Source organism: Lycorma delicatula, chromosome 6 (assembly GCF_047948215.1).
Source record: "Lycorma delicatula isolate Av1 chromosome 6, ASM4794821v1, whole genome shotgun sequence".
NCBI classification, from domain to species: domain Eukaryota; kingdom Metazoa; phylum Arthropoda; class Insecta; order Hemiptera; family Fulgoridae; genus Lycorma; species Lycorma delicatula.
In genome coordinates, this window is record NC_134460.1 from 23491908 (window position 1) to 23508066 (window position 16159).

Genomic DNA, 16159 nt, shown 5'->3' on the forward strand with positions numbered 1-16159 from the left:
ATTACAGAACAGGCTGTTTTCTAAACTACGCAATAAAATGGGTGAAAAGAACTATCTCTTCTTTTTCGTACAGAAGTCAGATGAGTATCGCAGGGCAAAGTGTTAACCCAGTTATTGGAATTGCAAGATGAATTAGTAATATTTTTCCAAAGATAAACAAACATCATTCTCAATGTTTTTAAGAATAATGAATATATATGGCAGCTATGCGACTTAGTTGATGTATTTTCACATTTTAACAACTTGAATGTGAATTTACAAGGACGTGATAAAAACATTTTATTAAAGACAAATTCATGCTTTCATTAGTAAGCTTGATAAATGGATTACTTGCCTTCAAAGTAAACATTTTGATATGTTTCTACTCGCTTCTAGTTATATTGAGAAAAATTCAGATGAAGAAGATATTATTCACCACAGTTTGGATAGAATGAAAATGCATTTGTGTTAGTATTTCCTGGAAGATAAAAATTATTTCTCAAAGAGATAGAATCCATTTAGTGAAAATGCTGCAGCTGTTCAATTACCAGTTGAGATTCATGATCAGCTCATCAAAATGTCTGCCAATAAAACATTACAACTACAATTCACATCTGAAGATTTAGATATGTTTTGACTTGCTCATCGAAGAGAATATGGAAATTTAGTCACAGAAGCATTGAAAATATTAATCTCTTTTGCCACATCTTACCTCTGCAAAGTGTTTTTCATCTAAGGTTGCTGTAAAAACTAAATATAGGAATTTTCTTTTATAATTTGAAAACAATTTGCTTTTGTATGTTTCTAACATAGATCCACATATGGAGAAATTTTTAAATAAAGATCAAACACAACCATCTCATTAATTTATTTTCTTTACATGAGTACTTATAAATGTAAGTAAAATATTTATAATAAATGACTTTTTCTTACAAAATGATTTCATTATTGTTTATGTGTAAAGCTGTAGGCTAACTTTGCGATGCCCCTTTCGCATCACTGCGATTTCCACAGGTTGAGAATTGCTGAATTAGGACATATGGAAAAGTATCACACAGACTGCATAATGGTCAGGGAGAGATTCTAAAACCAAAATATTAATTATAAAATGTATTCAAGAGAAATTTTATTCTTCTGATTACAGTTCAATAGATGAAACATAGGTTGAAGTTTAAATAATGTAAAGAAGCTCAACTGAAAACTTTTTTCAGGTTTTACTAAATTGTATTGTTTTTAAATTTGTTGTATATATAATTAAGAAGAATGCAGAATCATTACACTATAATTATCTAAAGCCTCTTTAGATAATGCGTGGCACCTCATGGGTTTCCCGTAACAAGTACGTAACTCAATTTCTTACCAGTCATGGGGCCTTCAGGGGTAGATTGGCTAGGCTAGGCCTGGTGGATTTGGGTCTTTACCTGCAGAGTAGGGTGCAGGAATTGCCTTCCATGTGTCGTATGAGTGCGCCAAATATGATATGGAGCACACTGCAGTAATTTGTCAACTGGATTCCGTCAGAGCAATTCTTGACATCAGTCAAAACTGGAAGGACCATGCTGAATGGTCAGGGGTTGCAGAATTTCTGCACTATTTCGCTAGGGAACGGATTGCAGAGGTAGTAATCTAGGGTGCTGCTTGATCTTGTTCCTGTGTGCTTTGTTTTTTACAATTTCTTGTTAGTGTTGTTTTTGTTTTGTTAGCGTTATATCATTTTGATTGTTTTGTTATTAGTTTTATTTTTGTGTTTTTCCACATTTGTATCACATGTGAACTCATTTTACCTTTCAGGTAGGTAGGTGATTCAGTTTCTTTGACTATAGTTTACAATTTTGCTTGAGACTAGAGATGTGTTTTGTTATTTTTCGTAAGTTACACCGATGGGAATGTTACTTGTGGCATTTGCATCGGTGGCATCTTAGGCCTAGGCGACTGAGAGATGCCATATCCAGAGGTTTTAAAGATGACCTCCGATAAAACCCATCAGGGCTAGGTACAGAGGGGGTATTTAGAGGGTGTTTATCCCTAGGGGATCATATGTTTAATATGTAATATATGCCAAGAAAATCCACTGTTGTATTTTAATTAACATTTGGAACGATAATTTTACTTTAAAAAATAAATAAGAGAAATTATTATACTACATATACTTGTTCGATGACGGATATTTGTTGAGAGCAACTCCTATAAATTTAAGGATAAACCACTGTTGCTAACCGAGGATATATAAATCCTGTTATTGTTTAATAATTTGCAAATAACAATGAGAAATAAAGGAAACTGTATAAAACACAACTAGTTTATTGTAACTATTTATTTACATTTGACCAAAATTTAAGTAATACTTTATCTTGTTCTTGAACACCTAATGCCATTAAAAGAGCTGATGAATTTTCAGCCTGTGTCCTATATAGCAATGCAGAAATGCTGAAACAAAACATATGTTAATGGCATCAACATAAAAAAATTAATAACTTAAGATTTATAAAGAAAAAAGGTATCTAAAACATAAGTAGAAGAAATTTTGTGTAGGAAAGAAGCAAATAAATATCAAAGATAAGATTTAGGAATTGAAAGGAACTATTAAAAGCATTTGGAAAAAGTACTAGGTGATTACAAATTAAAAAAACACTTTCTATGTTTGTAAAAAAAATGTACAAAGGCTGTTTTTTTTTCAACTTATGATCATGCATCAGGTAAACAAGAGATAGGCAGGAGTCAGGTCTGTATCGTGCAATTACACTGCACCCACTCCCCACCACAACCTTTGCCATTGCCAACTCCATTGCAACAGTCTGACCCAAGCTATGGGAAATTGAACATGGCCGCTTAGATCGATGCTCTCGCCAAGTGTAAGTTGCGAAGTGTGATACGTTTTCTGCAAGCAGAAGGATGTAGTGCTGCTGAAATCTATCAAAGGATGAGCCTAGTGTATGGTGAAAACTTTATGAGTGTTAGTAGTGTAGGAAATTTAAAGGACGAATGGACGTCCATAATGGTAGGTAAGAACGCTCAAGTCTGTCGCTACTGTACGCCTGGTTGAGCATGCTGATGATTTAGTCAACGACAAATAGAGGTTTACTGTAAGTGAACTTTCTGCAAAAATCCCAGAAATTTCAGTCTTCTCTGTACACCATAGTAACTAAAGACCTAGGATACTGAAAACTGTGTGCAAGTTGGGTCCCAAAAATGTTGAGTGACAATCACAAAATGCAGCGAATGGCATCAGCCTTAATGTTTCTCACGCGTTATGATAATGAGGGGGAAGAGTTTTTAAAGTCTATCGTTACTGGTGATGAGACTTGGATCCACTATGACAATCCAGAAACCAAAGAACTGTGTTCAGACTCATGTATCATTTCCTCTTTATTTTATAAATAAAGAAACTAACTAACTGCCTTCTTCTTATTCATGTAAAGTACCGTATTTATTCGAGTACCCCCGTCACCTTTTTTCTTTGAATTTGAGAATAAAATAAGGGTGCGGGGCTAACTTGAAACATAGCCTTTGGCCAGGATAATTTATGTAAAGTAAACGTTTTCTTAGAAGTACCTAAATTCAATCACATAAATACATTAACATTAGGCTTTCATTTATCAATACCGAATGCCGCTTATACAGAATAGATCCTTAATTATTAACATCCTGTTCATATGGTCAATAGGAAAGAAGTTTTGGTATTTTTATAAAACTTATTCATTCTGTGTAGGCTGCATCTGGTTTTTATGACACTACAATTTCAGTATCACTTACCCATCGTCATCTTGTCTATTCGCCACAGTCATTGTACTGTTTGTATATGTGGACGGTTATGTGCATTTTATCTGTTTATCTTGTAAAGTTTAATACGGTGATTTACAGTCTACGATCTTTTACAGTAAATGGAAAACTGCGCGTTATACTGTAGAAGAGGTTGAAAAAATTTGAAATCGGGCGGCAGGAAGAAATTTTGACGTAGATGAAAGTTGCATTCGAGACTGGCGTAAGAAGAAACAACTTTTTGTGAAAGTCACTGGTAATAAAAGGGCTTTTCGTGGCTTAAAACCAAAATACACAAACATAGAAATAAAATTGTATGTCTTTTTTATGGAAAAAAGGAAATGCGGTTATGCTGTCACGACAGAAATGTGTCAATCATATACTCGTGAAATCGCTAAATCATTGAATAAAGTTGATTTTAAAAAGCAAGCTGTGGATGGATAATACGATTTTTTAACGAAATAATTTGTCAATAAGACAAAAATCAACCGTTTCTTGACTTCCAGATGCTTATGAACAAAAAATATTACATTTTCACAACTTCGTAATAAATCTTAGAAAAGATAAAGGCTATTTGCCTTCTCTAATAGGAAACGCTGATCAAAACCCCGTATATATTTTGAAATGCCATTTGACAAAAACGTTAAAAAACATTATAACGTTAAAAAAAAGGTGAAAAAACTGTTACGATTCGCACTGGTGGTAATGAAAAACAAAGGTGTAGTGTTATGTTTTGCATCACTTCTGATGGACCAAAATTACCTCTGTACATTGTTTTTAAAAGAAAAACTCTTCCTACCGTACAGGTAAATGGAGTTATTACCAGAGCACAGGAATCGGGTTGGATGGACGAAACCTTAATTTTAGATTGGATCTGGTGTGTATGGCAAAAGCGATCAGGAGATTTACTTAATAAAAAAAATACCGATATGCTAGTAATGGATAGTTATCGGGGGGCAAATGACTGATGTAGTGAAGTACATTTTAAAAAAGGGTATGACAGACCAAGTAATAATTCCAGGCGGATTGACATATCTATTGCAACCACTAGATGTCTACATTAAAACACCGTTTAAATCTGCATTAAAACAACTGTACAGTAAATGGATGGCTGATGAAGATTTCTTTCTCACGCCTACAGGAAGAATCAAACTCCCAGGTTTTAACCAGATTTGTGTTTGGATAAAAGATGCTTGGGAAGGTATTTCCAAGAAAAAATAAGGAAAAGTTTTAAAAAATCGGAATAGCTAATGAACTTGGTCTAATTTTTACCGGCTTTTCTATTCAGATTATATTGTTACTGTAGTAACCTGCGGTGGCGTTATACAGTAACTGTAATCTGAGATACGGAAGAGGATAAGTCTTGTTCATAGGTCTAATTTTTATAGGCTTTTCTATTCTGAATATATTGTTACTGTAGTAACCTGCGAGGGCGTTAAATATAACTGTAATCTGAGATACGGAAGAGGAGAAATCTTATTCATTGGTCTAATTTTTATCGGCCCTTCTATTCAGATTATATTGTTACTGTGATAACCGGCCAGGGCGTTAAATGATAGCTATAATCTGAGATACGGACATGGACAAGTCTTGTTCATTGGTTTAATTTTTATCTGCGTTTCTATTCTGAATATATACCGTACTAACCTGCAAGGGCGTTAAATAAAAACTGTAATCTGAAATATGGTGGAGGACAAGACTTGTTCACTGTTCTAATTTTTATCGGCTTTTCTATTCAGATTATTACTGTAACCCTAGTAACCGGCCAGGGCATTAAATGATAACTGTAATCTGAGACACGGAAGAGGAAAAGTCTTGTTCATTGGCCTAATTTTTATCGGCTTTTCTATTTAGATTATATTGTTACCGTAGTACCGGGCGGGGGCGTTAAATGATAACTGTATTCTGAAATACAGAAGAGGACAAGTCTTGTTCATTGATCTAATTTTTATCGGCTTTTCTATTCAGATTATATTATTACGATAGTAACCTGCAATGGCATTATATAATAACTGTAATCTGAGACACGGAGGAGGATAAGCCTTGTTCATTGGTCAATTTTTATTCGCTTTTCTATTCAGATTATATTGCTACCATAGTACTGTAGTATGACTGCAGTGTGCCAATGTGACACAAGACCTTCTCAAACAATTCAAGTTGGAAGTTTTGACCATCCACCGTTTAGTCCAGATCTAGCACCTAGCAATTTCCACCTATTTCAAGAATTGAAGGCAAGGTTGGGTGGACAACTCTTTGCCACCCAGAAAAAACTTCAGAAGTCTGTGGAGACGTACCTTATCTCACTGGCGGCAAACTTCTTGAAGAGGGCATCGGAAATCTGGTGTCACAATATGACAAATGCCTCAATTGTTTTGGTGAATATGTAGAAAATAGTTAGTTACTATTCAACTTTTAGTAATAAAATAATTTTGTTATGTCAATGTGTATTTTTTTTTTATAGCCATTGAAGGTTGAAAAAAAACAGCCCTTGTATTTTTCAAACACTGGGATTATTATTTACATGGTTTTACAAGAAATCTTTTGAAATGCATTTCCATAATGGTTCTTTGTGTGCACTGTAAGCCACACAAAAGATATCAACATGGTAGTCTAATTCATTTTTAATTCTTAAATAAATGAAAGCATATATCATTCAACACTAGCAACAGCAGTGGTGATATTTAAGTCATTTATATCAAAAGGAAGGGAAGTACAAAAACTGTGTCTTTTGTTGGCCAAAATATCAATGCTATGTTTTCATCATTACACTATCAATCCAACATCTTGCAAGGGGTTTAGATTATTTTAAACTTCTATGTACCAGCAAGGCAAAGCTCCATCTTATATGAGAATGATGATCTAGTCGTTTCTTCGAGTTAAGCATTAACCATCCATTTAATATATCACAATAAAATCTTCCGATTACTATGAGTTTGTAAAAAAAGATTGGCCTGTACTTCTTTTCTAGGGCTTTTTCTGTTTTCCATATTTGTAATTTGTGTCTACTGACCCTTCCTTTAATGTGACACTTACACTCATCACAAAAACTACCTTCTTCATCAACACATTCCTGCATGTCTACAGAGAAATCTTTATGTAAGGCTTTACATCATCACTTTAATTCTGTACTAATTATCACTTATAAGGCATAATTTTCAACTGCTTCTGCAAAATATTTCAGAATCAGATGAGAATTTGTAATTCTATCTTACTGAACTAGTTGGTTTACCAACATACATACACAGTAGTCGGTTCACCTTCATAATTATAGTTGGTTTATCTACATAGGTTCGAGATATGAACACGATCAACATGATCATATGAAAGGCCATCCAGAAACTTCTTTTTATGCAAACTTCCTGTTTTCTAAAATATTTATGAATATTATCATAATTGCAACACAATAATCAACACTGATGTCAACAATAACAAGTCTAACAACTTAAAAGCTTTCCTTGTAAAACCACATCAGTTATTGTTTTCTTTTTTCATGAAAAAGTTAAATTTTTTATAAACCATCAAAAGTAATATTTAATTCATTTGTAGCCACTCGTATACAGAGTGTAAAGCAGTATTGCTTTACAACAAAGAAATGTGAAAGAAAACGTATAGGTTATTAAAAAAATAAAATTTTGGGAATTAGTAGATTAATGAAGTTTAAAATGAAGAAATATTAAGATGAGTACAGAAACAGGGTTTTGGTAGAATCTTACAAAAACAAGAATCAAATTATTGTTAGGCACATTCAAAATTGTTTAAACCATTTCCTGAACCTACATTTTTCTTTGTTGGTAATCCTACAAAGAATTAATTCTGACCATTTAAATAATTCTCATGCAATGTATTATTATAATTATTTTCTTATTTTAAAATAACTTTCTTTAATAGCTCTACATGATTGTTAGAGATCTACAAATAATATTTTTTTAATTTTACAAACATTTTTTTAAATTTAAAGAGGTTTATTTTTAAACAGAGAAATATACATGGAACACAAATTAGACACTTTACTTTTACAATCAACAAAGAAACAGTATTATTATTCATCCAAAAATGAAAAAAAAAAACTAGTAATATGATGCATACTGATTTGCTGACAAAATATTCAATATGAAATTTAAAAGAGGTTAATTTTAAACAGAGTAGACTTCAAAAACTATAAGGGTAACTAGAATCAGAATATCATCCTGAATCAAGATAAAGTTATCCTGTCAAATCAGATGAGTTAATTTAATATAATAGGAAATATAGAAGATTCAGAACAAATAAATGCAGGAAAAATAAGAAAATATAAAACAAACAAAAATTGTTTCTTTGGGTCCAGACAACCATACCTGCACATATATATATAGACTGATGTAAACTTCTTTTCAAAGAATAGAAAAAAAACAAATAAAATGAGTACGTCAGTGTGTGGACACTCGATAGAAGTGAAGCTTCTTACACAATATTATATGAATTATTAATGGTGCAAAATAACGTATAGGCAATATATACAAATGATAAAATTTTTTATTACTGAATAATATTTATTTACATATTTACTTCACACAAATATGCATATGCATGCCATATATAAAAGTATGAGAGGGAGAACGAGAGAGAGAGATTACCCAATATGCATGTTAGTATCTACATATAGCATGTGGTAGGCATAATGGGGGAATCAGCTAGTGTGTGATGCTGTTACATGATGCTTGTTTTTTCCTCAGTTGACTACCCATCCCTTAGCCTGCACTAAGAAGCTTTGCTTCAAAAAAATTATATTAATAAGTTTGATCAACCTTTCCTTTAGTTTAACAACATACCACACTCCACACTAGATCTAAAAAATTCTAAATGTTTTATTAACTGTCTAATTAATGATTATTTGTTATCATTTTCCCCACCTACTTTGACTTTTTTTAGATCACTTTTTAAATTATCAGCTTATCTTAAAAAAAAAAAAAACAGCTATATCAATCAGATATGGTTATTTTTAAAAGTTAAAAATCCTGTTTATGTTCATTTTGACAAGCTAAGCAAGAAAACATGAAGAGTAAGAAAACAACCATTAATAAGTGCAAATGATTTATTTTTGTTAAGCAATATATGGTAATTTTTGCAGTAAACTGATAAACCAATGATGTCTTATATTATATACTGCATCCATTTAGTGAATGCTGCCATGTGATTTTTCCAGTACTTTCCTCTCCACAGCAGTTATATGTATGTATAAGTAAATTTAATATATATATATATTTTTAATTATCACTTTATCTCTGTCAAAATAAAGGTTAATTCAAATACTAAATACATTTTCAACAAACAAATAATCAAAATAAATAAACTAGATTTTTAATTTTTTAAGTAAATATTCCAGACTGAAATTGGCATTACTTAAAAAATGGTCTACAACTAAAAAAAAACCAATCGCCCAAATTAGGGAAAAAATGGGAAAGAGATTAGTTATAAAGCAATTAATAGAATTGATTATGTTTAAAACCTTTTTACAAGTATTTCATAGAAATTTAAAAATAATCATAAAAGTCAGCAATGAAATAAAACAATAGCTGCTGGAATTTGCTGCGTACAATTGCCTGAAGACAACACCCTCTTCTTTAAGAAAAAACTGGGACACATATACACGTGGAACACTCAGGGAACATATATTGATTACATTTCAGTTAATATATTATGTTGCTGGTTCAAGATACATATGTTCAGAGAAGATGGCTTGATACATTTGGAGATATTCCATTAAGTAATAGAAATAGAAGTATTAATATTAGGACTAGAGGGACAGATTAAATGCGTAAACCTTGTTAATAAGTAGAAAAAAAAAGGCTTTAATTTGTTAATAGATTTTTTTAATAATTGTGTGTCAAAATCATAACAGCTTTAACTTGGTTACTTTCTTTGTTAGACAAATCATGGTAAATAAAATGCAACATAAAGTTGCAGACAAAAAATATGTATTACAATGAACTTACTTTATCCATTCCTGTTTTAAAGCAACCAGGTAGTAGGCAAGAGTTTTATTGTTCAAAGATTGGTTATCAAGAGCTTTTAGCAGTTTCACCAACAAAGTCGGATCTGTAATTAAAATAGTTTAACAATGTGTTAGCAATTAGATTTATGACAATCACATAAATAAAATTATGTTTAATTAAAAAATCAATGCAGACAACCAGTGAAGACAGACTTTTTTAATTATCTACTTTTACTGCGTAGATACCTATCTGCTGTGTTTTACAATGGAATTTTTTTTTTTATAAAAAAAAATCTCACATGGTGTCTCATTGAACTTTAGCTAACTATTAGAATACATATGACATTTTCATTTTGTTTTTATATTCATAGCAATTTTATGTTTTTTGCCTTCCTTTCAAGCAAAATAATCATTTAGATAGCTTGTGTTTAAAATTAAAGCAATTTTCCCTAATATTTTTAAATAATTTTATGCTAATAATATATTTAATATTTTATAAAACACATATTTATAATACTATACATATTTTACACATTAGGTTAAAATAGATCTCTGAAGAGAATGTGTCAGAAACTATTTAAGATAAATGTTTGTATATCAGGTGCCATAAATAAAAAGGCTGAAGGTGATCTGAAATGAAATTGGTCACTGAAATGGAGGTTAGCCTGAGTTATTTGATAGCTATGTTTTGCAAGAAACTGGACATAAAACAAAGTTTCTAAGTTGATTTATAGACAGTCCCTCAATCAGATATCAAGAGTGCGGTGGCTCTTTAGGATTCAAAGCGTGGAGAACCTAATAGGCTATAGAACCGAGGATGGAGGAAGAAATGATCACAGATAAGATAAAGGAGAAAGCCAAAAGGAAAATCTATCCATCAAGATAATTTTTTATTAGTTCAGTTCAGGACCAATGAAATACAAGTCACTCCTGAAAACCGGTATAATCATTCTCAAAAAAGAGCATTTAATGCCAAACTTAATAAGGAAAGAGAGGAGTGAAGTGTTTCCTGTTGTTTTATTCATTGACCTAAAAATATTTTTATATATCAATATGCCAAATTCACTGAAAAGCCGTAAAGCTCTTTAAGTTACACATTTGTTCTTTCACTACAAACTGGCTGTATATTTAATATCATTACTCTCAAAGAAAATAACTCTTGACTAGTGCATCACCTTGCATACATCAGTTACAAGAAATACTGAACCAAATAATGAAAAACAAATTAATACATCCCTTCTGTTTAGAAATAATGCATTATACACAAGGTTTGTTTATAAAATTCCTAAAATTTTTTAAATAAAAAATGTTCTGATTACTTTAGAAACTATTCAATTTATTCTTGTTACCTTCAAAGTAGTAGTCTCCACTTTTAATACACCACTCCTAAGATTTCTTCCATTCTTTGAAACATTTCTGGAACTCTTCATTTGAGATACTACATAGTTTTGCTAGTGAATTTTCTTTTGAGGTCATAGATTGAAAATGCCAACCTTTCAACTTTAGTTTTAATTTGGGGTAAAGTGCACTGATGCTATATTAAATGAATTACAGGGATCTGGAATGACTCTTATCTCATCTTTCACCAAAACTTGACTGATAATTAGCAATTTCTACACAGACACATCAACATAGAGAATCCAGTTTGACTTCCAAGCATCAGGCCTTTTTTTTCTGACTGCCTCATGAAGACATTTCACCATTTCAAGATAATACTTTTTATTCAATGTCTCGCCTTTTGGAAGAAATTCATGTTGAGCAACACCCATAGTAAAAAAAAGTTGTCAGCATGACTTTTAAGTTGATTGCACTTCTCTTGCTTTTTTTTAATTCATCTATTGTGATGAATGAGCTTTAATTTCAACATCAGATCCATGCACCCATTTCTCATCTCTAGTAATGGTTATTTTTTAAAAATATCTCCAATACAATTTTTTTTCATCAATTCGATTCTATTTTTGCTTGTCAATCAAAAGGTGAGGCACAAATTTGCTGGAACTCAACTTATACCTAAATTTTGCAAAATAATTTCACAGCAAATTTTATGAGATGTTTGCTTCTTCAACTATCTCACAAACTAGTTACAAAGTGATTAGAGTGAATGAATTCCTTAATTTCTGCAACAATTTCTTCAGTTTTGGATATTGATGATCTGTCAACGAGGATTTTGAAAGTGAAATCTGTCACTTTTGAAGTTTGGTAATCTTTGAAACATTTCCATCACTCATATGTTTGAGTCCGCCTTATGTCTTATTTCCAAATGCAGTTTCTAACATTGCAAATTTTTCTGTAAAGAATTTTCCCAACTTAACAAAAAGTTTCATATTAATATGTTGCTTGTGAAAATCACTCATTCTAAATGAATTGCGCGATATAATACTTGACACAAACATGCATAGTATGTTGAATAAACAAAATTATATTGTGGTATTCACCAGGCTGCTACCAAATCTTGTCACTAAGTTATGGCACTATTACACATTCTGTTATATAGTGATATTTGTCATACAATTCAAAAAGTATGGGAATTTTAAGGATAAACCTTACGTACTGTTTCCAATTAATAGGAGATTAGATAAACTATATGGTATTAAAAAAAATTCTTTACTTACTGATGTGCACGTTTTCTGATCTTGAGAAATAATAATGTTAACATAATTTAGTAATTAGACCTACTGTAAGTTAATAGGGCTAATAAATCAATAAGGTTTGATATACTATGGTCATGAATAAAATAATTAAATATCAACCTTAATAGAGTAAATAAATAAAAAAATATTAATTAAAATATTTAATTTTATGAAAATGAAGTATTTTTACTAAATTGAAAAAATAGTTAATTATATTTTAACAATAAATAACTGTAATTATAGTGGCACTTACAAAATGAAATTTGACAATTGTAAAAAATGTATATAGGATAACCAACAGATTACTGAATATGTCATTTTTAGTAAAAAGTATAGTTACTTATTATTAAAAAAAAAATTCACCTCTATCAAAAGAGAAAACAACTGTTTTTATACATAACTCAACACAACACTTCAGCTTATGAGAATGGGCATTATTATGCTTGTGTTGCCATTCTTAATAAATTACTGAAATATTTAAAAAAATATTTAACCTCAAGTCCAATTTATTTTAAATAAAATTTAAATATTTTTTTTTTTACAGAAATAATGTTACTCTGGATGAATTTTTAAATAATAATAAATAGAAATTTAAAAAAAGAACCCTGAATTTTCTGCATCCTCTTCAACGTTTACATAAATATGTCCCCAAAATAATTATTAATACTCCTAATTGAAAATTATTTTTATATTTAATGTATTTACATTATTTAATGTGTTTATATTATATAAATAACATGGCTTTAATCACATCTATTTTTTATCTTATAATTTATGTTTTTATATCTATAATTTATTAAAATGATCTATTAATAAATATTATTATGTACTGATCAGAATAAAATATTTTATTTGTTTGTTTTATCTGTTCTTTAAATTTCTTAATTATATATATTTGGTAAATCTCAATAATATAAATAATGTTTTTATAACGTTGTTCTTTTCAAAACCATGATCCAATATCTTCATCATTGCTATTACAATGGTTTTGCTGTTAATTTTACCTTTCGTTGCAAGTAGTTAGGAAACATATTTTGTAAATGGTTAAATAGTATATTTGATCTATAATATGTTTATTCATTTAGAATATTATTTTATTAAATCTAACCAGACTGTTTAAGAATGCTTTGTTCATAATTTTTACATGCTACATGTTAAAATTTGTACATTGTATTTGATAACTGTGTCATTTTTGTAAGGGGATTAGCAAAGGTTGATCTTGATTTGGGTAGTGCTTTTATATATTATTTGCATCAATGAGTGAGAGTGTGTAGTAAACCCAATATATATATATATTATATAATACTTTAAGTAGTCACAACATTTTCATTTATACAAATTACTTTTGGGTTTTAGTGCTTATTGGAATATGGTTTGTTATTATCTTAGAATTTTGTATATTTTGTTAGCTGTTTTCCAAATTACAATTTGAAGCCTTTTTTTAAAATGTCAATTAATTATTCATAAACATAGTTTTAAATTCTAGGGACATAAGGTTTCACTATTTAAATGAATTCTGAAAAAAAATTTCAAACAATTTTTATCAAGGTAGAATGAAATTCCCAGTGAACATTTTTAATTAACACACACCAGATTGCAATAACAGATAAGATAAGCTTATCCTGTAAATTTTTCTAGAAATCTCTTTAGATGTACAAGTTCAGTCAGTAGATCGATCAGCTTATTTTTTTAAAGAAATTCAATAATATCATGAAAAAGGGTATTCTGAGCAACATGCAGACAAAATTTCACAATTACTCTACAACAGAAATGATTTTTATAACTTTTAACTTTCATTTCTATGCAAATAAAAATACACTCAGAAATAAGTTAATAAAAGTATACTAAAAGCTCATTTTTTAACTAAGTGGTAAGAGATATTAAAAACTTTCTTGAATTTTCATTTTGGAAAAGGTAGGAATGGTCTATTGAGCAACAGACAACATACAGATATGCTATTATTACATTCATGCTTCAATATATAATTTACTATAATTAATTCTGTTGTTTTTATAGAAGAGCCAAATCATTACTACAATGAGGAATATCCAATCAAATCAAAATAAATAATTATATTTTATTTTAACATAGGACCTTCAAAATGTTAGATATACATTTTAACAAGGAAAACAAGATTGGTGAAATGATGGTAAAAAAGTCTGATCCTTGCCAGGAAGCAAACCCAATACTAGTTGATCTACGAGCCAGCATTCAACCATTACACAAAACTGGCTTGTCAGTCGTGCAAATATTCAATTTTGATAAAAAGACCAACTTCATTTACTTATTTGATTATTACATAGGCATATGCCCAGATCTAGTCCAAGTACTTAAAAATACTTCTCTGCGTTTTGAAGTGTATAAACTAAAACAAATTAATACTGAATGTAAATAATTAGTCAAAAGAAGTAATGATAATTATAGGTGGATACTTACATCTTGAGGGTAATGATTCAAGTGTTTTAAGCCGACATATTCCGTTTAATATATCAATTCTTATCACATCATTTGAAGGTCTAGGGACAGCAACGTGTGTCCCAACACCTAGTAAATTACAGTTTGTTGGTTCAATGTATTCATTTGAGTCGGTAACTAATTTACAGCAATTATAAGGCAGAATTTCCTAAAAGTAAAAAAAAAAACTGGCAGACAAACTGAAAATTTCAAATAAAAATTTATCTGAATAATAAGAAAAGAAATATCACCTATCTTCTTCAAAGGAATGAAACTCTATTCCCTGTAAATGAAATTTTTGAAGAATTTAATTAGAATCTCAGGTTGAAGCATTTCAGAAAAATTATGTAGTTACCATATGATCTTTAACAGGCTGACTGCTACACCCAAAATACCAATACTTGACTACACTGATATAATTTTTTTTTCTTTTCAACCTAAACAATTTCTATACAAAATTTCATTCTATCTTAAATTCTGAGAAATTACAATAAAAAAAAGTGAAACATAAATTTAAGCCTCAGTAAGTACCTCATTTCAGTAACAGACACCTATTTGTGTATCAAAAAAGGATAAATTCAGCAAATAAGACATAAATGAGGAATTTATAATTACAATACACTGTTTTATAAACCAATAAAAAATTATTTAAAATAATGAAATCGAAGAATGCAGGCTGTGTGTTTTCAAGCATATGGAAAAACTTTACATTCAATTTTTTATACTCAACTTTTTATTTTATCTATCACTTTGTAACAACCTAATTCAAAGGCAACTTTGAGATGGAAAAAACAAAATATTTCTGATGAAAGTATCAATTTATGCATAGCACAATCCTGACAAAGAGTCTTAACTTATTTGCTGACCCAAATAACAAAATTATTCTATGAATTAAATTTACTTTGTTAAAATCAGCAGTTATTTTATAATAATGTAAAATTTATAATTTTTGGGAATTAGCTCAGTAATGTTTGAATGAAACATTACACAAAAAAGCTAAGTATACCATTGTAATCATTTCAATTTACTCTATTACAATATAATGGTTTTGTCCTTAAGGTGAAATACAATAACAATCCTTAGCAGCGGGAAATCACTATTACACTGATTTTTCAAAATGGGTCCCATAGACCAGCTGCATATATAACTTACAAAACAAATGTCATAAAAACCAGTCTGTTACAACAATATTGCCAACAAACAGAGTATCAATTATGGCAATTCTTTTTTAAAAATGGAGAAAAAAATGAAAATAAACAATATTATAGAAAAATACAAGCTAGTTTTATGTAAAAAAGTGTTTTCACTATATCTTTTCATTGTAATGATGCAAGAGATTCACAAAGAGGTTAAGATGAAACAATCT

General features: G+C 29.9%; 1 protein-coding gene across 4 annotated transcripts in view; it reads right to left on the reverse strand.

The window, feature by feature from the left end:
* Positions 1-935: 935 nt before the first annotated feature.
* Positions 936-16159, reverse strand: part of BHD (folliculin) — a 50388-nt gene continuing 35164 nt past the window's right edge. For 3 of the 4 annotated variants that reach the window (XM_075369381.1, XM_075369379.1, XM_075369382.1), the window contains 3 exons: positions 14776-14962; positions 9711-9813; positions 2265-2406 (listed from right to left, as the gene is read on the reverse strand). In XM_075369381.1, coding sequence (XP_075225496.1) covers positions 2289-2406; positions 9711-9813; positions 14776-14962 — 408 coding nt within the window. In that variant the 3' untranslated portion in view covers positions 2265-2288. Of the gene's footprint in view, positions 1063-2264; positions 2407-9710; positions 9814-14775; positions 14963-16159 lie in introns of those variants that run through there. The other variant, XM_075369380.1, reaches the window with a different exon arrangement.